This window comes from Patagioenas fasciata, chromosome 4 (genome assembly GCF_037038585.1).
Source record: "Patagioenas fasciata isolate bPatFas1 chromosome 4, bPatFas1.hap1, whole genome shotgun sequence".
NCBI lineage: Eukaryota > Metazoa > Chordata > Aves > Columbiformes > Columbidae > Patagioenas > Patagioenas fasciata.
The window spans coordinates 47,584,485-47,607,473 of record NC_092523.1 but is presented as its reverse complement, the minus strand read 5'-3'; the positions used below and the strand labels follow the sequence as shown (position 1 = coordinate 47,607,473).

The 22,989-nt window shown below is 40.3% G+C and overlaps 1 protein-coding gene and 2 long non-coding RNA genes across 6 annotated transcripts in view; 2 read left to right on the top strand and 1 right to left on the bottom strand.

Annotated features, from left to right (window-relative positions):
- Window positions 1-7,682: 7,682 nt before the first annotated feature.
- On the top strand, window positions 7,683-12,879 carry LOC139827815 (uncharacterized). The gene is made up of 5 exons (XR_011738824.1): window positions 7,683-7,897; window positions 8,580-8,928; window positions 10,461-10,600; window positions 11,155-11,231; window positions 12,770-12,879. It is a non-coding gene; the product is annotated as an uncharacterized lncRNA (long non-coding RNA).
- A 548-nt stretch (window positions 12,880-13,427) lies between these two features.
- The window catches only part of FBXW7 (F-box and WD repeat domain containing 7), a 173,401-nt gene continuing 163,839 nt past the window's right edge, over window positions 13,428-22,989 (bottom strand). For all 3 annotated transcript variants that reach the window (XM_065836688.2, XM_065836691.2, XM_065836690.2), the window contains 4 exons: window positions 21,922-22,103; window positions 20,635-20,860; window positions 16,443-16,653; window positions 13,428-15,465 (listed from right to left, as the gene is read on the bottom strand). In XM_065836688.2, the coding sequence (XP_065692760.1) occupies window positions 15,197-15,465; window positions 16,443-16,653; window positions 20,635-20,860; window positions 21,922-22,103 (888 nt within the window). In that variant the 3' untranslated portion in view covers window positions 13,428-15,196. The remainder of the gene's footprint in view (window positions 15,466-16,442; window positions 16,654-20,634; window positions 20,861-21,921; window positions 22,104-22,989) is intronic.
- On the top strand, window positions 15,147-22,061 carry LOC139827816 (uncharacterized). 2 transcript variants are annotated; one of them, XR_011738826.1, is made up of 3 exons: window positions 15,147-16,970; window positions 17,941-19,903; window positions 21,328-22,061. It is a non-coding gene; the product is annotated as an uncharacterized lncRNA (long non-coding RNA). The 2 variants fall into 2 exon arrangements; XR_011738825.1 differs by lacking the exon at window positions 21,328-22,061 and having other exon boundaries at window positions 17,941-20,819.

Sequence of the window (22,989 nt, the reverse complement as noted above, 5' to 3'; positions counted from 1 at the left end):
GGACAGACAAAACCATTGTTATAGAAATTTTTATGATTTTAGAACAAGGCTAAGTTCTCTGGAATTTATTTCATTAAAGTTAAATAAATTTGGATAAAGAATGGATTTGTGTCTCTGTGAACAATCCCAGGAAATCTAAGTCGAATTGATGACCCTGACATTGGCATTACCTTACTGTGCTTTCACTTCTCCATCTGTAAAACGAGGATTTCTTTAAAGCCTTTGGAGATCTTTGGCTGAGAACTTTGGCTATATTCTGTAAGTGACACTTCTTTACTTTCCAGAAACCTTTTCAGGCTTCCATTAAAAAAAATGAATGTGTTCCGCTTTTGGTACTGGCACTTAAGAGGCTTCAGTTTTGCTAAACCGGTGAGATCTCTTCCAAAAACGGATGATGAGAGATGGGCTCTTCCTTCTGCAGCCCTTGGTCTTCCTGCTGAGCTAGAGAAGGTTGTGTTTTGCCTACCAGTATTGGCGCTTCCAGGGAATGAGTGCAACAGTTGCCTTGCACTTAGTGAAGCTTGTATAGGGCTCTCTTCATAGAGCGGTTTTGGAGTCCCAATAGAGAGCTAAGTGCCTTTTAGAATATGTCTAAATTAATGAAGGGATTAAAGGATGTTGCTGCTTACAATAGCAGAGAGCTGTTCTTAATGGCATAGAATAGTGGTTCAGAAGGGAGTAGGTCTGACTACAGTAAAACATAAAAACAAGGAGAAAAGAAATTAAGTTTGATTGAAGATCAAAAATCCTGCATTTGTAGGAGAGGAAGATAAAGAAACTGAGAAGCCTTATTTTGTTGTGGCAGTTTCTTGACTATCAGAGTGAAGATTTTCTAATTATCAGGAGGGTTTTGTTTGTTTGTTTTAATAAGTGATGATTTTAAATGAGGGTTCAGAAAAGTTGCTATTACATAATATTTAACACTGAAACATCCCGAGGTTTTTGTGCGACTCCCTTGGCATGGAGTCAAATAGGGATAAAGTACTTAGTTTCTACATTTCTTAAAATGACTTTTTCATCATGCTGGTGTCTCAGGGGAACACTCTGGGCCAGACTGACAGTGGAGTTCCATCAAAGGCTGCCATCCCAATGGAAATGGGAATGAGCAGACAACTTCCATTAGAGGACACCATTGGGATTACAGCAGCATGTCGGAAGTTCTGTTTGCGTTCCAAAGAGTAATTGTGTGTCGCTAGAACGTGTCCCACTTTGCTGCATGGTAGAAATAGTCGATATTGGCTTGGTGGAGGAAGGAAAGAGAATTGCATACTGCAAGTGGGAAAAGCTTTAGACCCGTATTTCTATCTTCTGGCACATTGTGAGATACTTCCTTGTGGAGGACTTTAAAAGCATGCGTGCTTCTGTTCTCAATGATTTATACCCCTATGTGTTTTCCAAGTTTTGAATCTAAAATTATATTCTGGTATTTTTTCTGATGTGCTTTTAAAACCAAGGTTTTCAAACTTCAGCTGCTTACTTTGGGAAACAATTCCACTGCCTATTAAAATTTACTGTAAAGTGTCTTTATCCCAACGGTCTGATTTTTCTTAATTTCTTCCTGTTATACTTTATTTTAACCCACAAAATTCCCAGCTTCACATCTTGAAATATTTACAGATTTTACGTAAACTGTTTTTATGTCCTCTTCATTTTAGGTATCTTGGGGTCTTTGGATGTCTGACCTGTGAATCCCTGTATTATTTTCCCACACAAAGATGATTGGGACTGAATGCATAGTCCTAAACCGATCCTTTCCTTATATGTATATTTGTACATCTTCCACATATGCCTTTACCTGCCTAGCCTAATCACCATTTGGTAATTTGTTGCCAAAGCAGTTGGCAAATTTGCGTTTCACAAATACCTTTCACAGGTCATTTCTGAAAGCTTTTTGCCCTGCTCTGGTGCCAAAATGCAAGGTAGCTAATTTAAACCCTTAAGACATATTAGCACAGAGAAAGGTGATTGCAAGGAAGGGAAGATGGGAGGAGAAGAGTATCTGGGTAGTCTCTGCACCTTAGGAGAACCTGTGGTAGCCTGGGCCTGCTGCAATGAGCCCTGAGGCTACTGGCAGTTGGCATCTCTCAGCTCCTCTGTGTTGTGCTGGGAGGCTGGACCACCACGAAGCAGCTCCAGGGTGGGTAACAGACTGCAAAAGTTGATATAAAACTGCAACTGCATTTTGTTCCCTGTCTTTGCCAAGTATTCTGTGGTGAAAGCTACCATCAGCATCACTGTCTCCCGGAGTGCTCCTTAGGAGACTGCAGAGCTCAGCTCGGGGCGTGCACCTCATGCAGCCCTTTGTAACTGCACAGGCACTGCCAGCCTCATGGCAACTTCTGTTCACTTTGCTCTTTTTGGACAAAGCTGAATGACCCTGCAGAATATGAGAAAATTGACATATTTCTCTATCTGATATATTTGCTTACATTTTTCAAGATGTGTCTTCTTTTTATCTCTAGTTGAGATTGCTGTCATCCCAAGTCCCAGTGTGGTGTTCGTCTTTTCTTTTAGGCATTCAGGATGTTTTCCCAGTCTGCATTTCCTTAGCCTATTCCTTATAGCATTTTCCAGTGAGATCATTGGTGAGATATATAAAGGCAGCTTATAAGAAAGATGAAGAGAGACTTTTTATCAAGGCCTGTAGTGACAGGGCAAGGGGCAAGAGTTTAAAACTGAAAGAGGGTAGATTTAGATTGGACATAAGGCATTTTTTACACTGAGGATGGTGAGACACTGGAACAACTTGCCAAAAGAAGTTTTGGATAGACCTTCATTGGAAGTTTTCAAGGCCAGGCTGGACAGTGTGTTGAGCAACCTGGCCAAGTGGAAGGTGTCCCTGCCTGTGGCAAGGGGGTTGGACTAGATGATCTTTAAAGGTCCTTTCCAACCCAAACCATTCAATGATTCAGTCCTAAATATAATTTCCCCTATTTGACCGGTATTTGGATGTTGGAATTTATGTCTAGTTTTTGTTGACTGGTATAATGTTTAATGTTCCGTTCAAGTTATCTGAATTCAGTTCTTCCTTCTCTTTCTCTTTGTGGGTACTAATGCTTGACTCAGCTGTACAGGTCAGGTTCTTGTTGCTTCTTTTGTCAGCCTACAAAGACACTGATGGGAAAGTGCTTGTTGTACCTTGGGTTTCTGTCATATGCTTCTGGCTCAGAGGGATGCTTTGTGTTGTGTTTGCTTAGCTGGAGGAAGAAAGCATTTAATTTTCAAACCACCGGAGAGAGAGTGTTCTGCAAACCAAACTTCATTTTACCTAGCTGCATTACTCTCCTTGATGGCTTATTGATTTACTTTACTCAGCCAAGTTGGGCCAGGCCCAGCTTTCTGCCCAATTATGTGTCTCAGCATCTTACAATTTCACATCTTAAGCAGGACTCAGACTTGTTCCTCCGTGCTGGGATCAAGCTCTGTAACTGCAGGTTCTTTCTGTGCAGTTCTTCTGAGCTCATGATGAACAAACATGATGTAGGTGTTTTACCTGGAGGCAAAAGCAGTGGGTTCCACCCCAGACGTTGGAGACCTTCTCAGCAGTGTGTGGGATTTCTGCTTCTACAGCAGCCTGCTGCTTCCCCTGTGGCATTGTGCATCTGAAGAGGACCAGGCACAGAGATTACTCTGAATGTTTACTGTGTAGGTGCTTCAGGCCTCTTCTCTGCAGAGGTTGTGTTGAGGATGTGCATGCTGAGGTATCCTGAGCATAGAAGATCTCTCCAGCCATTACATTTCCTTCCGGAGATTTCTTTCTTTATCTAACAGGAGCATGTAGCTTGGTGTTCAGAGTTTGTGATGTTGTCTAGCCATGCATTTTTAAGTTAGGGCAAAATTTCATTCCACTTGTTTAAGAAAAGCAGTTCATTCTGGGCCAGTGTTATGATGATGTTTGCTGAGGTGGTGAAGCTGGTCAGAAGATGTGCTTTGAGCTCCTGAGCTGATATGACAGCTCACTGCTGCCAAAGTACTTTAAGTATCAGAATGGGGCCTGGAATGTCAGGTGAGCGTGAGAGTAAGTGGGACAGGAGATGTGGGAGTGGAAGAGTTGAGTGCAGCAGCCCTGCTTTCCCCAGCAGCTTTTGAGATGTTGGCCTGGCTCAGTCTCTCCTGAGGTGTCAGCAGCTCCGTCACTGGCAGAGGCAGACCTGCCCTGCTCCTGGCCACTTGCTTCCCATGTGTTGGCAGCTAACTGACCCCCTCGAGCCAGCTCAGCTCACTAAACCTCCCAAAACCAAACTGTTTATATAAATGTGAATTTTCCAACTGTCTCAGCAGGTCAGCTCAGCACTAGAGCCTGTTCCAGGGGGCAGCACGGTGTCTTTTCAAGGAGCAAGCTTCAGACTGACCGCTGTCCTGTGAAACAACCACCTGTCCTGGCTCCTTCCCCTAAACAGAGGTTTTGCACTCGAGCGGTGAGCACCATTTGATTGCCTCTAAACCTAAGAAAAAAATAGTGATTTAGCTGCACCTAGATCTCTCCTAGCGTAGATAGAGCTCCAGTGGAGTATTACAAAAGCTGCTTTGACATTCATGCTTCCTTTTTGACAGAATAGTTACTGTGTTTTTAAGTAACATCTCACAGCGCACATGGCTGTATAATTTACAAATTGCATATTGCTAGCCCAGAACACTAAACTTTGTATTCAGATACTGTGATAGTATTTGTACTGCTTTGTTAGAGCATGAATTTCCAGTCTGAGAAATAGGGATATTTTCCCTATTTCTGTTGCTGGAGGTGAACTGTCCTCAGCAGAAGACAACACTGTAGTTCATACCAGAATTTAGCTTTTATGCAGTAATAATTAAAATTAAAAAGTGTGTATTTATTTGCTGGCCAATTATCCCAGTTTTTAAGACTGGTCTTCACTGGAAGACAAAATGAAGATAAATGCAAAAAGAAAATTAAGTTATTAATGTACTCTTTGCTTCTAGCTTTCACTTCATTTGATTGTAAATTGTTTGCAGTAAAATTGCAAATTAGTGGCTTGGATAAAGCTCTATAAATTCCTTCCATATCAGATTTAAATGAGGAGGAATTGGGCCTCTAACCTTCACAGAGTATAACTGTAGCTGGATGCATTCCTAGGGGCTAATTATCCATTCCTCCATGTCATTTGCTTGAACTCTCAATTGCTCACTGTTGGAGTGATTGCACATTGGGTAGGTGCTGGAAAATGCTGAAGAAGATGTGAGATGGAAACTTAGGCGGGGAGATGCTCTCATGACAGGCCTGTGAAGCAAGGTCTTTTGTTTCACCTGTGTTGCTTTTACTGAAAGCCAAAGTGATAGAATAATCTTCATGGTCAATATTCCAAATTTTTGAAGAACAGCCACGGAGAGGGAGATGCTTTTCGAGAGTGTCTGGGTGTGTGGTGCCTGTGACCAGCCCAGAGGGAAGGATTGATGGCCACAGGTGCATCTGTGTGTGCTTGTTCTTGCTGGGTATATGGGAAGAGGGTGTTTCTGTGATGCAGAAAATTCAGGCTCCAGTTTGTGTGCATAAATAACTGAATTTGGGTATTGATTACAGACCATAATTTGTTTGGAGAGTAAAGATTAAAAGAACTCTTGTCTTCCTGTCAGAACAATTTTGTCTGCATTGTGCTGTCAGATAAATCAGATAGCATAATAGGGGTATTGTGTGGAATTTCCAAGAACAAATAAGAAGATGCTGATATTAGACCCATACTTTTTTTTTTTCTTATATCATGCACTCTTTATGTCTATGGAGGAGCTTCTGCTCCTTTTACTTGTCAGGTTTAACTGCTTTTCTGTGCTATGTGGTGGCTACTGTGAGCTGCACGGGATATTAGTCTGGTTGTCAGCAGGGAAGGTTTCTTTACCTCAGGCATTCGAGATACAATGCTAGTCATGTGTCCTGCTTTTTGGACTTTGAACCTCTATCTAATTCTAACTTATTTTCCCTGATCCAATGATCCTTCAGCCTGGAAAGGATAAGGAGCAACACTCATCTATTATCAGCATTGTTCAAGCCATGGGGAAGTACAGTAGTTGCTGTTCTGTTTGTGGAACAACAGAAGCAAGAGCAAAATGCTTAAATAGAAAGATGAAAAATAAAAGCAAAACTCGAGGCAAATCCTATTTGTCTTTCTCACTAGGTAAATGTAGCCATACAGTCTGTGAATACACTATACATAGAGCTTGGGTGGGAATGCATTTGGAAGGAGAGGAGGTCACCTGCAATTGTTAACACTGTCATTAAGCTGAAATGAAACAGGGAGATAAAAGAAATGGAGATTTGTGTTTGAGTTTTGTTGGTTTGGGTTGTTGTTGTGTGGGGCTGGTTGGCTTGTTTGTTTTTACTGCTTTTGTTCTGCAAAGATGAGGATGTCTTATTTGTGGCTCTAGCTTTGGACACAGTTTATGTCCTCCTTAACAGTTGCTTATCTATTTAAATTAAGTTATATTGGTTTAACAGTATGCAGAAGCCAAGTCTCAGAGAAGTGCTGGATGTCCCTGGCTTTTTTCAATTGGATATATTGTCACTAGAACAGTTAAATTTCACCAGTGCCAGGGTAGTGTACCCAGTACACAGTCCCATTATACGCTGGCTCTGGAGCTTTTATTGCTTATGCTGTCACTGCATATTAAGAATTAGTGAGCAATGTGCACTAGATTGTTTTAGACATGGTCTATATATTATTCTTAACATACCCTGACAGACCGTGCTATCCCAGCTGTGCTGTGTTGGTAGCACTGGAAGGAATATCAGCCGCTGTTGTTAGGCTTGGAATATAGGTTCATTTATAGCCTCCAGTTCCTATTTATACAGAGCTTTATGAACCAGGCATCTGTTGGGAAGATTGTTTCTGTCCAGAGGTGAATCCATCTAGAGACTTGTCACCAAAAGTAACTTCCAAATTCTGCACAGATTAAAAAAATAACATGTATCACCCATATTTTGTAACAAGAAATGTCTTCAAATGTGCCTTTACACACTGGATTTCTTAAGGAGCAAGAAAACATTTGATTTGTAAATAAAATACTATCTTTTGGTAGAAAACAGAAGAAAGAACGCTTGATGAGTACTGAATTAGGCAATGCTTGTTCCTCAGTTGTTTGTGAAATCAGTGGTATAATAGACCAGTCTGTACTTAGAGGGCCTGATCCTATTGCTGCTGGACCATTTGAGTCATTTGTGGGCAGCAGATGGAAAAACATTAGATTTGAAGCAGACAAATAAATGAATTTTTGTGAGTATTTGCTACTCATCTGTCTTATGTATCTCCTCTGTATCTTATGTCCGTAGGGCGGAGTGAAAAAGACTCCAGTTCACCAACTCAGATCTTTGGGCAAAGGCAAAGAGAGAAGCTGGCTATAGCAGCTGTAAGTGGAGAAGTCTGTAAATGGGGAAAGATGAGGAAGATTAAAAAAAGTGAAAAATAGGGACATGAATGATAAACATTAAAAGAAAAACATAGGGAACAGGACAAAGGAGGAAGTGAAACATAAGGAAGCTCAAGTGCGAATGTCAAAGAAAAGAGAAAATGAGGAAAGCAAATAGAAGAAAGCAGAAAGATGATGTAGCCGCCAAGTCTTTTTTCAAGTATGTGAAACAAGAAGCGTTTCAAGTTGTGAATATGAATGTATAGAAATGAATATGCAGTTTGAGCCTTTTAAAATATAGGCTGTAATCTTGAATTTTTCAGCTCGAATTGGAGACCTGTGGGCTTAGTGGAGCCGTATCCCATTTGGTTGTACTAACAGATGGCCACATTGGTGATACCTCGCACAGAGTGTTCCTCCATCTGATTGCTCCTCTGCCTGGGGTTGTCCCTGTTCAGCCCCATGGCCAACAGTGATAAATGGCGAGGTCTCGAGCTGGTTCTGCCGGTGACTGCCTGGGAAATGGTGAATTGAGACAGATCAGGTATCTGGTTTTGTAATGTGAAAGTGTGTGTGAGACAGAGGGGTAGACACAAGGAACATCATGTTACTGTGGTGTTTTGGATTAAATGGGGTATTTTTGAAGCGTGGCAGTAGTCAGCAGAATGGTAAAGATGGCATCGGTGCCTGCCTAAAGTGTGTGCTAAATGGGCAATAGAAACACAAACAGAAAAAAGATCAAGAAACTTTTCCCCTGGGGGCAACAACATAACATGTTTCTGTAAAACTTGTTTGTTTGAGAAAATGTGTATGCTGTAATAGTTAATTGTAACATTCACTCTTGTCAACTGAGAACAGACAGGAGAAACACCAACTAGACAAGTAGCAGCAAACTGTCTGAAGGCACGTTTTTGGAGCCTTGTCTAGTCTGCAGCTTGAGTTCTTCCTTTTTTCAAACTATAATGTGAAAATTTGAAATCAGCAATGAGGATACTTAAAAGCAAATGACAGTTTGAAAGATAGGGAAGTATAGTACTCAGATCTTCTGTATACCAGGGTAAAGGAAACATGTTTTATATTGTTTGTGTATCTGCAAAGCTGTGGTATTATTAGAAATTCATTTCAAACCGAGCTCAAAATAAAACTCCCATTTCAGAACAGTTGTACTGCTCAGTTTGCCACATTGATATTTACAGCCAACTAATCTAAATCCCTCTATCCCATAGAAACTGTCAATCCTCTCGAAGGTGTGAGCATCCTCCCACACTGTCAGATTTGAATATTTAATCTAGAGACTGAAGTGGAGTCGAAATGCAGCTCCTTTGGCAATGAAAACCGCCTTTGAAGTTTTTGGATTTTCTACATTCCATGTTTCCTGTTTTAAATTAAAAGAACAAAGCGCTCTGGAAGAGGGCACCATGAGCACCCTGTGAAACCTGCACCTCCGACATCTGGCCAGCTGATGTGAGGAGCCAGACAGGAGGAGGAGGAGGAGGAGGCCGGGGCCATTCCATTCATCTTCCCGTCAGACAACCTGCCCAAGGTTAACAGGTCATGCAAGTCAGAGCTAACATGGTTGGTCGTGTCCTCAATTACTAGACTAAAGGCTTCATAAAGAAAGTTTATTCCTGTGTTTTGTTGATGAGGGTGATGAAATACCCCACACTGGCTGTTGTAGGACTTACAGTGATGATCTCTTGGATAGAAAAAGCCCCAAATTCATTGCGCCTGCTTTTCTCTGAACTTCATAGGTCAATATTAATCCAGCTCAACATAGGCAACAGGATTTATGATCCTGCTTAAACTGTGAAGCTTTTTAGGATGTGCCTATTTTGCAGGCCTTGGAAACACCCAGGCCAGATGAGGTTTGTGGCATTAAAGCTTTGTGTCTAAAAAAATAAGGAATTGAAATCAACTTGAAACTTGCCAAATTGCACTAGGTCTACGATATTGTTTTGAGTCTAGACTCAGGATGGAAGTCATTTTAGCAACACTGATAAATCTTTCACTCTGGGCTGAGCAATGTCTTCTCATCTTCATGTACTACTTTGGAGCATTCTGTGTTGGACTGAGATCGTGCTGTCCTCGTGCAGAAAGTGGTAGAAAGCACTGTGTAGATTCCAGCAGCACAGGAGGGCAGAGGGCAAATAGCTCAACTTATCTTTCACCAAAACTGTTGCTGCCATGTAGGGTTGGACCAAACCAGCTTGTGAGTGGGGATCAGGTAGCTGAAGTTGGATCTAAGCAAGGCAGAGGTGAGGATAGAGGAGGAGAGCTGGAGCATGCCTTTGGCCAACTTTCCATTGTCCTCTGCAGTGTGTAGATAAGAAACACCACTGGATTCTTCTGTGCTGCCTAGTTCTTGAGTGGCAACCTCTGTGATTAATGATTTCTGCCATCTCTAGTTGGTGGGGACATGCTGTCCTAGCTCACTTACTTATAGGACTCTCATGTCCCACCCAGGCTAGAGCAGTGCAATGGGCATAAAGCTGTCAGTTCTTGGGCAGCTGCAGTCACGCAGAGCTGCAGCATTTCCCCTCAGCAGTGCGTACTCATGGTGGCACAACGCGCCATTGCTTGTCTCTGAAGTACCGCTGTGGCTGCGGGGCCAGCTGGCAGCCTGGGCAAGAAGCAGGGGCCCATACTGCCTGCCAACTTTTTGGTGACACCTATTTTGTCAGACTGTCTATCTCGGAAGGGATCTGGAACAGCTCTTTTGCTAAAACATCTGTTGTATTTATAAACCTGTGCTGATGCTTGAAGAGGTGTTTGAAAAAACATTTTTAGATGAAGTTTGAAAAACCTGGTGTGTATCATATAGATCATGTACTTCATGTATGATCGCAAACCTCATAAACCATCATAAAACACTAAACATCATCACATGGCACATGTACCTTTGCATATCAGGGATCAAGGTTATAGATAAAGTGGCAGGAGATGGAAAGAAAATAATCCCACTTTTGTTAAAGATTCAGTGGTTCAATATTACCCTTAAAGTAATTAACAGTTGTTTGGTCAGTGACTGGCAGGTTTTTCTTTTTTATTATTATAATCTAGTTGTTTTGCTTATCTAATTATAGAATTTCTTTTTCTGAATGATACAGGTGTTCACTTGCTGATAGGAGTGACAGATTTATATTTAAAGTTGATTCCGCAAGCTAATAAAAAAACCTCTTCCATAAGCATACTGAAAGAGAGCTGAAGGCATCCGAACATTTTTTCCTCTGGCAAAAGCTCGATAATGGTAACAGGCAAGATTCTGTTTTTTTGCTGCTGATGTTTGGTTGGGAACTGGTTCCTGATTACGAATCAGGAGCCAGGGCTGCTGTGGGAGAGGGTTTGGTGAAGGTTATACCCACACTAGCAATTAGTGCTGTGGGAGCAGAGCTGTAGCACCAACTTGCTGGTCCTGAGGACCTAATGTCCACATCAATGTATTTTTGAGATGTTGGAGCAGCTCTGGTTTGGTCCCATGTGCTCCAGTGGTTGCTGGAGTGCCTGGGGTATGCTCCTGGAAAGCTGCTCCAGATTTAGTGACACGCTGAAGGAACCCTCTTTGTGGGCTTCAAGGCAGTGCTGGCCTCTCTTGGGAGAGCTGCTGATCTGAGCTACAAATTGGTGCAGACACAGCTGTTAAATGTCTGCTCTTCTCTCTTGAGTAAGTAAATTGAGGCTGTAGGAACAGGCTCTTGGAGGAAATGGCAATACTAGTTCTGACTTATTGCTAGCTAAAATCAAGGTCTGCTAAGAGTAATACCTTAAAAAAAAAATCTTTTAATGTTGTTGACTTTGCTTCAGATACAGGAGAAAATGAGGAAGCTCTTTCTAGACCTAAAACAAAAAGAAAAAATGGGACTCAGCATTAAAACAAGAGGGTAAGATGCCAGAAACACAAGTAAAATTACCTCTCTAGCATAGCTGCAGATATTTTGACATAGCCTACGATGAGTAAGGCACTAGATTCAATAACTGCCTGTGTATTGAGAGCATAAAGCAGTTACAGTCTTGTACTAGTATTCTTAAATATCTTTATTTAAAAAAATATCTACTCCACCGACCCTAAAATCAACATTGAATTACACAAAATGAAGACATTTCCTAAACAGTCTCAGTTGGAGCATGTGCTGCCAAACTGGAGACTTCATACCAAGAGAACTATGTAATGTTGAGTGTGTCAACATAGAGGGAGTAATCAAGGGACTGTAAAGAAAAACTGCTTCAACATTTTCTTCCAAGTGGTGTGTTTACTACAGGCCCATATTTGAAAAGCTGTCAGTTTAATAAATTAACACATTTCTGCTTATTGTGCTATGTTGTTCAAGTGTCTCATAAGCAACATCAACTCCTACAAACCTAAAGAGACTTTTCACAAATCAAAGTCTTTAGAGCACTAACACAAGTAACTTTGGGAAGCTGTTTTACTGAAGGGGAAAAAGCCTTTAAAAAAACCTAATTTTTAAGTGCTGTGTTGTTTTTTGTATTTCTTGTGACAGTCTATCAGCTATTTGCAGCCAATATAATTTTTTTCTTAACCTGAATCTGGGATGAAGGAAGTTGTAAATGTGGTTTGCTTGAAGTTATTCTGCATTAATTTGAACACAAGATAGTGCAATTCCAACACTATCATCAACTGGAAAACTTCTGAATTCAGGTTAAGCACATCTTGCTCCTGGTCATATTGGCTGCTTAAAGTGTTCTTAAACACAGCTTGAACTGATCGGGATTTCTTAGTCTTCCTCTTCTGTCATTTCACTCTTCTGCCCCGATTTGTATTCCTGCCCTCCAGCACAATGTTACTCAGAAATCCCTCATTCTCCTGTGCTGTCAGGCCAGCGCCTTTGCTCTTTGAAAATATGTTGTTGCAATTTCTACACATCATGGAGGAAAATTACATAATCTTAAAAGCTATTGCTCTGTTCCCTGCATTAAATATTCATATTTTTACCCTTCTATTTGCATCCCCTCTCACAAGTAGTTCAGTGCAGACTGACGTACCTTCTGTCATGGGGGGCTGAGTCCTGGCCAGCGTCCTCAGCAGATTAACATGAAGTCCTGCCAATCCTTCACTCTCATTTTGGGAGAGGATTAGCTTTTTAATTGTTTTTATATAAATACTGAGACCATCATAGCTTTTTAATGTTAGTGCTTGCTGCAATTTTTTTTTCCTTAAACACCAACTTAATGAACAGATTTTTACGATTTGTAGCTGCTCAGTCATTTTGTATGGCTTTTTAATCTCCAGAGGCCAGATGGAAGCGTGATCCTTCAGCATGGCTTGTTTTGCATAATGTAGGGATTGGAACTGCATTTGAATAGCATAGTCAAAGATACGGTGTAACTATATAAATATTTTTCTTCTCCATCCACATATTTTCTCTTTTACTGTATTTTTTTTTTTTTTTTTTGTAATGAGATTTCTACAGGGAAAACTGTCCTAAGTAAATGCTGTGCCCTGACAGAAGATTCCTGCACAGAAGAGAACAACATTTCTGGTCAAGGAGATCTGAGAGAAAACCTGCTACCCAAGTGGTGAGTTTCTGAGACAGCTGATGACTTACCTTGGTTCCAGGGCACTGATAAAACTGCTGTTGGAATGATGTGGGGTTTTATTCTTTCTTCATTAGGCTTTATTTCAAGCTCGCCTACAAAGCCAACTTTGATTTTGGTTGTATTTATGGATTTATTCTCTCCTGTCAGACTGCAATCAGTTGACTGAAATCCATAAATAATAAACATCAGGTTTCAATTTAAGATGCAGTTACAAGATGCTATCGGAAGATTTTATGTACTTGAGCAACTTTTTATAACCAACCCCTCCAGATTCAAATCCTGCCACATTCTAGTGCCAGGAAGCTAATGGGCTTTCCTGCATGTTTCTCGAAGCCCACGTGACAAATCCCATACGGGAACTGAAGGGAGGACACTCGCGCACCTGTTCGTGGAAGTGTTACATAAAACGTCCTGTGACATATTTTAGCATCTACCAGTAAGATGAGCAACTTGACGTAATTTAGCCTTTGTAGGATATATCATATTAAGTTAACTAGAAATGGGGGAAAAAAAAGACAAACTAACATGAAAAAACACATTTTATTGCACTTAAGTTATAAGAAAATAAAATTTCTAAGTGAATCAAACCATAGACACAATCCCTTTAAAGGTTGTTTTCCTCCAACATGTCAGGTTGTTACATAACTAAAATTAACCAACTGGAATCTGATTGTTTTAAATCAGACTATAAATAAAACAAAAAAAAAAAGAGGAAAAAAGATCGCCTAGGATACAGTGTTAAACCACTTTCACAGTTCAGCTTGAGTTGTGGCTCTTGGAGAATGAGGCAAACCATTTGACTCTTTCCTTTCTCATTTTGTTTCATGTGACATGTTTACAAAAACCGAAGTTTTTGCTCTGTCAGTTCCTCCCATAACTGTAACAGCTGTTGTTTTTTTTCCTCAAATACTGTAAAACACTAAGACTGACCAGCAACTTTATTTTCATTTTTATATTTTATAATATTTTTTAAAAATTTTGTCAGTTTTTTTTTAATGTATGTTCATTCCATTCACCACAGCCCTCACAAAGAAAAATTTCCCCACAGAACAGGCTGCAATAGCTTTGTTCTAAGGAATGTGTTTTAATTTTTGCCCAGAAAAAAAGAAAATAAGCTTTGCACACACACTCAATTCTTTATTTGCAGGCAAACTTCACTCTTAATTGTCTGAAACTCTTCCACTCTCAGCCTCTTAGAGGCACAGTTGGCTCAAGTTTCAGTGGCAAAAAGTCTTTTTCTGTAACCAAACTAGAGCAAATTTGGAATTCAGTCTGGGACTAAAACGTCACAGCAGAAAAAAAATTAAAAAAAAATAATTTGCTTTTCTTTCTTTCATTTAGCAGCATAAATAAGTTTGGCCACTGGGAATACAGTACAGGGGTGGGACAACAATCCCGTAATTGAAGACCTACTTCTAGCACCAGCATTGCGAATTAAATCCATCAGAGGACTCTCAAAACCCAGGACAACTTGCCACCTCAGAGCAACTTATGCGTTGAAGAGTGTAGATGGAAGCAACAGTAAGTAGATTAAACAGAGGCTAATACTGTGATTGACATTGGCAATGGTTGGCAAAAAAAAAAAAAAAGAGGAATTAAAGAAAAAAAAAAGAAAAAGCTCTGATAAAACTGTACAAAACAATTCACAGTAATATTTTAGCTTTTCCACATCAGGAATGGACTCTGTGTTTTCATTGCAGATGCTCTCTAGTTTTTGAAAGTCAACCAGTGACTGCTGGTAGAGGTTGGAAGGGCCGGCTCGAGGGCGTGCGCTCCAGCCCTTGCCCCAGTGGGGCTGGGGGAGAGCGCGTTGCTTGGAGGGGCTGCCGGGACCCGCTGGCCAGGGGCTGCGCCAGCAGACTTGCCTGGGCAGCTTCTTTCAAGAGCTTTGTGGTAAAATAACCTGTTAACAAGAACTGTAACTTTTTTTTTTCGCCTCCAAATTGCTCCAAGAGCACTTGGAGGAAAGTAAAGAAATAATTGCACCTGGTTTCATTTCCAAAGTCGTATTTTTGCAAAGCTGCCCCGGTCAAAAGTGTAGCCTTTTTATGTGACGAGACAGCAAATGCCTCTCTTGTCAGTTTTAGTTTGTCATCTTTGTCTTCTCCTTTGTAGTCTGTAGGTCTTTAGGATCTGTTGCCCCAAGCCAACATCCTGCACCACCAAGGACAATGGATTTTTTTCCTTTTTCTTTTTTTTTTTTTTTCTTTTTTTTCTTTTTTTTTTTTTTTCAGGGGGAGGGAAGGGAGAACATCGTCTACACGTTTGGACAAATTCATCTTTCTGCTCTTCACTTCATATCCACGTCAAAGTCCAACACCAGCAGCTTTGTTTCCTCAGTCCCATTGCGGCTTCCAACTGCACACACCAGCTTTGTGTTAGAAGCTCTGATCCGCCACACGACGCCTCCACTTCCCCCGCTCTCCAATGTGACTAGATTTCGGATAAATTCACCCGTTTTCAAGTCCCAAAGTTTTACAGTCCCATCATCTGAGCTGGTAATTACAAAGTTCTTGTTGAACTGTAAACAGGTCACAGCACTCTGATGCTTGTTGGGACCTGTAACAGTAAACCAAAAGCATTTTTATTTGTCATTGGAAAGCAGTGTCAGCACTGCATATAAAGTAAATACCTAGCTATCTGCACACAGCTTTTTTTACTAGATGCATTAACTCAGGTTTTGTGCATTAAGAGGCACAGAAGCCTTGCTGTGCTTTCAAAAAGTAAATGCAGGTATAGAAAAATCCCCCAGTATTTCCTTCTGTGGTACAGTGATCTCATTTGGTTGCATATAACCAGTGGGGCAAGTGTGCATATGGACAGAACATTCATGAAAATGAACGTAACCATCCAGAATGAGATGAACACTGTGTTTGTCTCCAAGTCCCTCTGAAGTGTTACTGAGCAATTATCAGTAAATACTGACAGTTCTATATTGACATATATACTGTTAAAACAGCAGTTTGCTTCACAGTGAAATTTAATTTTCTGCTCCAGCCAGAGATGCTGCATATGATGTACAGGAACAACTTAAGATGGTTTTTGTGAGGGGAAACAAAACGACGTTTGTGTGCACAATGCCTGAGTGACAACTGCCACAATGGAAATCTTTCTTCTTACTGAAAGAAAGAAAACATCTTCCACTCATTTCTCTTGATTTATTGCAACAGACAGTGTACTTTGCCTCCTGATGCAATTAATCAGTAGGCTTGGAAACATCCAAGTGACACCTAAATAAATACATTGAATGACTGTTTTGAGATGTCATTTCCTCCATATTTCTGTGGCCTATTAGGCTAATGTACCCGTAGCAAATTGCTATCAGTCCGGACCATCTGCCTTTCATAACAGGCAAATGATTTGAATAGACTCGATTAAATAGATTTTCTTCTTCAAATTCAGAGAAAGATCATACAGCTGTCATCAGAAAAATATTTAAGTTGTAAGTGGTCTGTGCTTGTTTTTTTTTTTTAATGTGAATCTGCAGTGTAATTACCACAGGCAGTTTGATTTACATGAAGGTAGTTTAAGCTCACCTTGCAATGTCTGTAAACATTGTCCTGTTTTAATGTCCCAAATTTTGACTGTAGAATCGGCATTCCCAGACACGAGTATATTGTCCTTGAGTTCCATTCCACTGGTGAGAGACTGGTGGCCTGTCAGCGTGTGAATGCAGTTGCCCGTCTCCACATCCCAAACCCGGATGGAAGTGTCGAGAGATCCACTCACCACATGGATACCATCAAACTACAAGAAAGGCAAATCTATTACAAACAATTACACTAGGATCTTACAAAGGCCATTAAGCATTTAATTCACTAATTGCAACATTAGATACTACATATATATTCAGAAACTGCATGACCAAGCAAGAATTCAGTCCAAGGAGAGATGGCCACATTTGGCATCAGACCAGGCAATTCATGGTGAGTGCTACTCGTGTTGAAGAGATGGTCTGTGAGGCACACGGCTTTGAGGAGAAAGACTCTGTACCACTGATCTTTTAAATATAATTCAGGTCTCTTGAACACAACAGAATCCTGTCTGTACTGCAGCATGTGATGGTAAGAGAACGTTGCTTTCCTAAAAAAGATGTTAACAAGCCAAAGCTTTTCACAAGTCAGAGGGACTTGAAGCTGGAGAAAGGCAACAACATTAATCTAGAATCATCAACACAAAAGCCAAAACACAGGAAAATTGAAGGAATGGAATTGAAAAACACTGGATTTAGCCATTTTATAGTCATAATTGTATGCAGTAAGCAACTTTAACTTCGTAGTCATTGTTGGGAAAAGTACACAGGCTACCACAGATGTCCAGAGTTTCTTGGATTCTTCTGGACATATGTATAAAAATATGTAGACCATGGAGAGGAACCAGCTAAGAGATGAGATACTTCTGACCAAGAGGACTGAACATGTTGAGAATTTCAAGATGGAAAGTAACTTGAGTGATAGTGACAATGACGTAAGTGTTCAGGATTCTCAAAAAAGGAAGGGAAAAGAAAGAGTAGTAGAATAAAACCAGTGGGCTTCAAGGAGGAATACTTCAATAAATGGAGACTTCCTTCCCATGAGGTTTTTATATATCTATTCTCTGAGGGGAAGAAGAGTTCAGGGGAGTTGGCACTTTCTTAAAGACACAAACTGTCCTCATGTGAAGGAGAGATAGGAAGTGTAGTAAATTACCAAGACCCACTTGGGTAAAACACAAGGAATTGTACAAAAAGTAGAAACTAGATCAATAGATGTGTTTAAAAGAGCACGCTGGGCCAAAAATCAGAAAGGCAGGGCACAAAAAAAGATAAAACTAGCAAGAGCCATTAAGGATGATCAAACACTATTTGGTAAGGAAAAAAAACAAACAAACAAACACCACAAAAAACCCCACACATGCAAAAAAAAAAAAACAAACAAAAAACAAAAAACAAACCACAAAACAAAGAGGCAGGCCAAATTAAAAAGCTTATTTATACTTAGTGGGAAGGAAGCACCAAGTGAGACCAGCTATTATATTTAACTTTTTTTGCTTCAGTCCACAGCCCTCGGAGCACAGACTCACAGCACAAACACCACTGTCAACTGAGTACAACCTTCTGCTGGAATGGGGGGAAAAAACCACACAAGGCAAGTTGTTTTAATACAAACTCAGAGACATCTGCTGTGATCTTTGAGAACTCATGGAAGACAGACAAGTTTCAGATGGCAAATAAATACAATTAGTTTCTTATTGAAGGAGATGATGATGGGAGATGGGGAATTACGGCTTGGCTAGCTGAACTTCAGTTTCTAGAAGGAACTAACAAATAATCAATCTGGTTGTAAGCCCTCAGTAATGCAGTAAGTAGCAGCAAACAGATTTGTGGAAAAATGATCTTAACCAATATGAGCTTTTTCTGTGACTGAGTAAAAAGCCATGTGAAACAGCAGATGCCGTGGTTGTATTTTCACAAAGAAGGAGGCAAATTTGACTCAGGGATACCATCCTGTTCAGAACTTTATTCACAGCTTTATCAGAGACAGTTGAAAGAGCTTGGGGGGTGGGTGTGGTATTTAGTACTTTCATTATGATTTAGGTGACATTTGAAATGGTAGAACTGATCCAAAGCAAAGAGTGTAAAATTCAAGTGAAAATTGTGAAGACCTGAGCTTGGCAGGGAATGATGAATGAAGGTGCAGCTGCAGCCAGGGAGAAGGATGGCTGGGCAAGAGTCTTTGTTACAGCTAGGGCAGTGCCACACTGCTTGTCCACGGGGACTGACTGGTATCTAATAATGGTGACGAAAGAACCAATTAAGGGAACTCAACTATCTGAGACTGCTGCTTTTTATAAAAGCTGCAGGAAACATCTTGGACATCTTGGATCTCTACAGTCAAACCTGGTTGAGCATGGCACCTCGGTTCAAAAGAATGTACAGAGCAACTGGCACATACAGACTGTTTATCTGCTGTCTACATTGCATTTCTGGGGAAAATAATACAGTAAAAAAAGACACTGTAGTATCTGAAATAGGGGTATGCTATATAAGGCATGTAAAATATCTTTTCACTTCTCCTAAGCATTGATAAGACTTTGACTAGAATTTTGCATCCTGTTTTGGGCACCCTACTTTCAAAAGAGATGATGTGAACAATTTGAGTTCAGATAAAGGACAAGGAGTGCTAAGTAGCCTACCAGACTGGCTGGCTGGAAATACTACACAATGTGTTTTTTTTTTTCTAAACAGAACCAAACCAGACTGACATAAGAAATGTTGGAATGCCTCCCCCTCTCCTGCAAATTAGTTGTATTCCATATGGTTTATAAACTTCAAGACTTCCTAAAACTGTAAGCACCTGTAGCCTCCTGCCCCTCAGAAATTTGTTTTAGAATACCAAGTTTCACTTACAAGGTGTGAATAGTATCAGTGTGTGCAACATAAACCCAGTTATTTGATGCATTATTACTACAGTAGCCAAGTGAGACATGAATATTCAATAAGCAAAGACAAGAGCCACTGGTGAAGATAAAGCAGAATAACATACACTGTTCCCAAACTGCGCCCGAAGAAATCCAGCCTTTGGCATATTTTTAAGAGATAAGCAGGTAGTACAGCATTTTTAACTTGCTGCTTGTCCAGAGAATCCTCCTCAGCATATGAATTTAAGAGAAGGGCTTGAGATTTTTGATAAATTTAACCACATATTTTGGGAAAGGAAATCAATTAGGTATTTTGTTCATATGTAATCTATTATGGCAAGTGATACCTTATGGTGAAAGCATTTATGAAGAATGTTTCTAGCACTAAGCTTCCCCTTCTGAGCCACAAACCAGAGTAGTTACAACCTGAATGCAATTTCCCGAATTTGAACAGTCTTTGTAAACTTCTTTTTCGAGTCCTGCCAGATTGTGGTGAGAACAGGCACAAGCATGAAATTAATTTATTTCGCCTTTCAACGCCTGGAAGTGATGCTTTGACTCTCTGAATGAACATGATGATCTTTTGGGTTAGTAAAAGGTAAGAAAAGTCTACTTGAGTCTGTGTGTATCTTTACCAGCACAGTTCTGCTGGTCAGTTGGGTGCCTGGTGGGGAATCCAGCCTTGCCACAGAGCAGGATTCCAATAATCTGCATCTACAGGAACATGTCTCTGTGGACAAAGCCTTGCAGTTGTAGATCTGGCTTCTGCTCAGGGAAGAGGACGTAGAAGGCTGGAGACTGACACTGGAGTATTAAAATTTTAGGTTCAGCCTTCCTCGGCATTACAGTTTAGAACTGGAAGATAGAACTACAAACTAAGGATAAATAGTTCTGCATAATTCAGAACATTAATACAGTGGGTTTTTTAGTGCATTTTCAATTACTATATAATCTGATTTATTTCAAATAATACCACTGGAACTTCTTTGGGAAACCAAAACCATAGCTCCAAAATACAAGCAAGGTTTCAAAGAAACCCCAACCAAACAGCTCAATAACCCAGAAAACTACTTACCTTGCTGGTATAGAGATTTGGGCTTTATTGTATTGTGTGCTTTAAAAAAAAAAATCTCTAAAAAAACCTTAGTCTCTAAATTAAGACGTGTAACTAGTGTATCAAAATCGAACAGGGAAATACCACAGATGCTTCTACATTCTTGTGGCCTGTATAATTTTAGAGTCGGTACCCACAATTTAATAAACAATGTGAAACAGACCATCCTACAGTGTTACTTCAGGAAACTAAAGCAGGAGATAAAAATCACATACCTGTAATGAGTAGACTCTGTTAGTATGCCCTTGCAGCGTGTGCAGACAGGTCTCTGTCTCCGGATCCCACACTTTGACCATAAAATCATATGCACCACTTACAACCCTTCTGCCGTCATACTGAACACACCGAACTGCAGCTACGTGGCCCATCAGAACGTGTAAACACTGGCCCGTCTCTATGTCCCAGACTCTCAGTGTAGCATCTCGTGACCCACTGACCACTCTGGAGGAACAAGAAAACCCCTCCTGTACTTAGCATTGGACATAAACGTATTAAAACAGTTAGACTCAGGTATGAATCAGTTAAGAGTTTTAATTTGGGACATTAGATAGCAATTGTCCACTAGCCAGCAAAGATCTGGTTTGGCATGATATTTCAATCAGGGTCGCAAATGACTTGCGCATTTTTCTTCCTTGTGCTACTCGCCTCCTTATGATCCATCTATTTGCTATAGTTAGCAATCAGTATTTAGAAAGACACTTCACTCCTGAACAGCAAAATGATGCCGTAAGAAATGATGGGGACTGTTGAATCTAACTATGAAACCTTATGATGACTATGCTGAGCTTAAGCCAATGCTATGAGCATTCTGTTTTAATGACTGAGTTAACTTATTGTAACAATTAAACAAAGATCTTTGGAAGTTTTACTTTTAATAAAGTAACTGTTGTTTTGCTTGATTTTTTCAGTTTATACTTTTAAAAGCTTTAGGCAAGAACAGAAATGAGAAGGAATTAATATTAATGGAGTTGATGAAAATAACACCTCATAATTCTTCAAAAAAGAAGAAATGCAAGGAAGAGGCACTGTCCAGCTCCATACCACAGCAAAGTCAAAGTGCTTTGCCAGTGTTCATTGAATCAAGGCATGGTTTACTATTGCAGAAATGATTATATAATCAGTTAAAATTTTAATAAAATACTGCAGTGATGACAGAAAGTAATTCTGTAAAATGAGTAAAAGTTCATAGCATTGACAAAAAGGAGAAATTATAAGGAGTGTGGGATCACAGCATAACAAAGAATTAGTTTTGAAATAACACAGACTGTGCCTTTATAAAGGACGTGACTCAATTCTCTGTTCTTTAATTAGCACTCTTATGCCTTTTCTGCTATTAATCATCTCCTCCCTTGTGTTGATTGATGCAGTTTAGAGTGAATGCTTTGCCTGGTTTGTATTTCACTCAGTGCTGGATGAGGTACCCAAGTTGAACAGGCATTTTCTGTGAGCACAGGTGTGTACTGCCAGCCAAACGGCGGCTGTAGCTGTGGACAAAGCCTCACCTCTTCTCGTGGAGATGCATGCAGCGCACAGTAGAGGTGTGTCCATACAGGGTGTGGATACACTCGCCAGTCTCAGCGTTCCAGACTTTCAATGTTCGGTCTGTAGATCCACTGATGATGATGTTGTCCCTCATCTGTGATGACCAGACTCCGCCTGTGTGCCCAACCAGGGTTCTCAAACACTGGAAAGAAACGTTTTGCCTAGTTACCCTTTTGACAGAGTCAAATGGAACTTAAGAAAAAGTAATCTAGGAGGTGAGAGTAGTCTCTCATAGCAAGAGCCAGAAGACCCCTGGAGACAGCTTTGTGACTGAACTAAAAAATCCCACCTTTTAGAAAATACTCATCAAATTTCTCTGTCCATTGTTGGTACTTCAGCAATGAGGAATTCCCCCTGTAATCTTTCCCTTGATAAACTAAAATGTCTTTCCAAGTTTCTCAATACAGGGCATGTTTTGCAGCCTTGAGTCATTTTCCTGCCATTTTTCTGAGTCACTGCAGGTTTTCTAATAGCTTTTTGAAGCATCCATGTTAGAACTGGAGAGCACATTCACTTACTAGTTTTACCACTAAGCTATAAACCATATACTCCTGTTTTTCTGTTTGTTTATCCAAGAAACTTCACATTCTGTAAGCTGTACCTACAGCATCAATATTGCAAAATCACATTTCAAGCCTTTTTTAGACTTTCCTGTTGGCCGGGAGAGAACCCCACACTACAAAAGCGCTACCTACCTTCTTTGATCCCAAACGTACAACAGGATTTCTCACCACGCACAGACAGTGTTTGCTCATACCCACTTCTCTAAAGCCTCCGTCACCCTGGAACAATGACTCGTCTCTGTCTCTCAGCCTACGCTCCTTACGAATAACGACTGTATGTGCTTTCTCACCAGGCAGCAATAAGTGCTAATTAGCACAGACAAGAAGAGATCCTTGCAAGACCCCTCCAGAAAGATGGTCCATGAAGATTCTGCATTTACATTAACAACATGATCTCTATAATTACCCACTTTCTAACCTATTTAAATATGTGCCATGTTGATTTTTGCATTACTCTATTTTCTT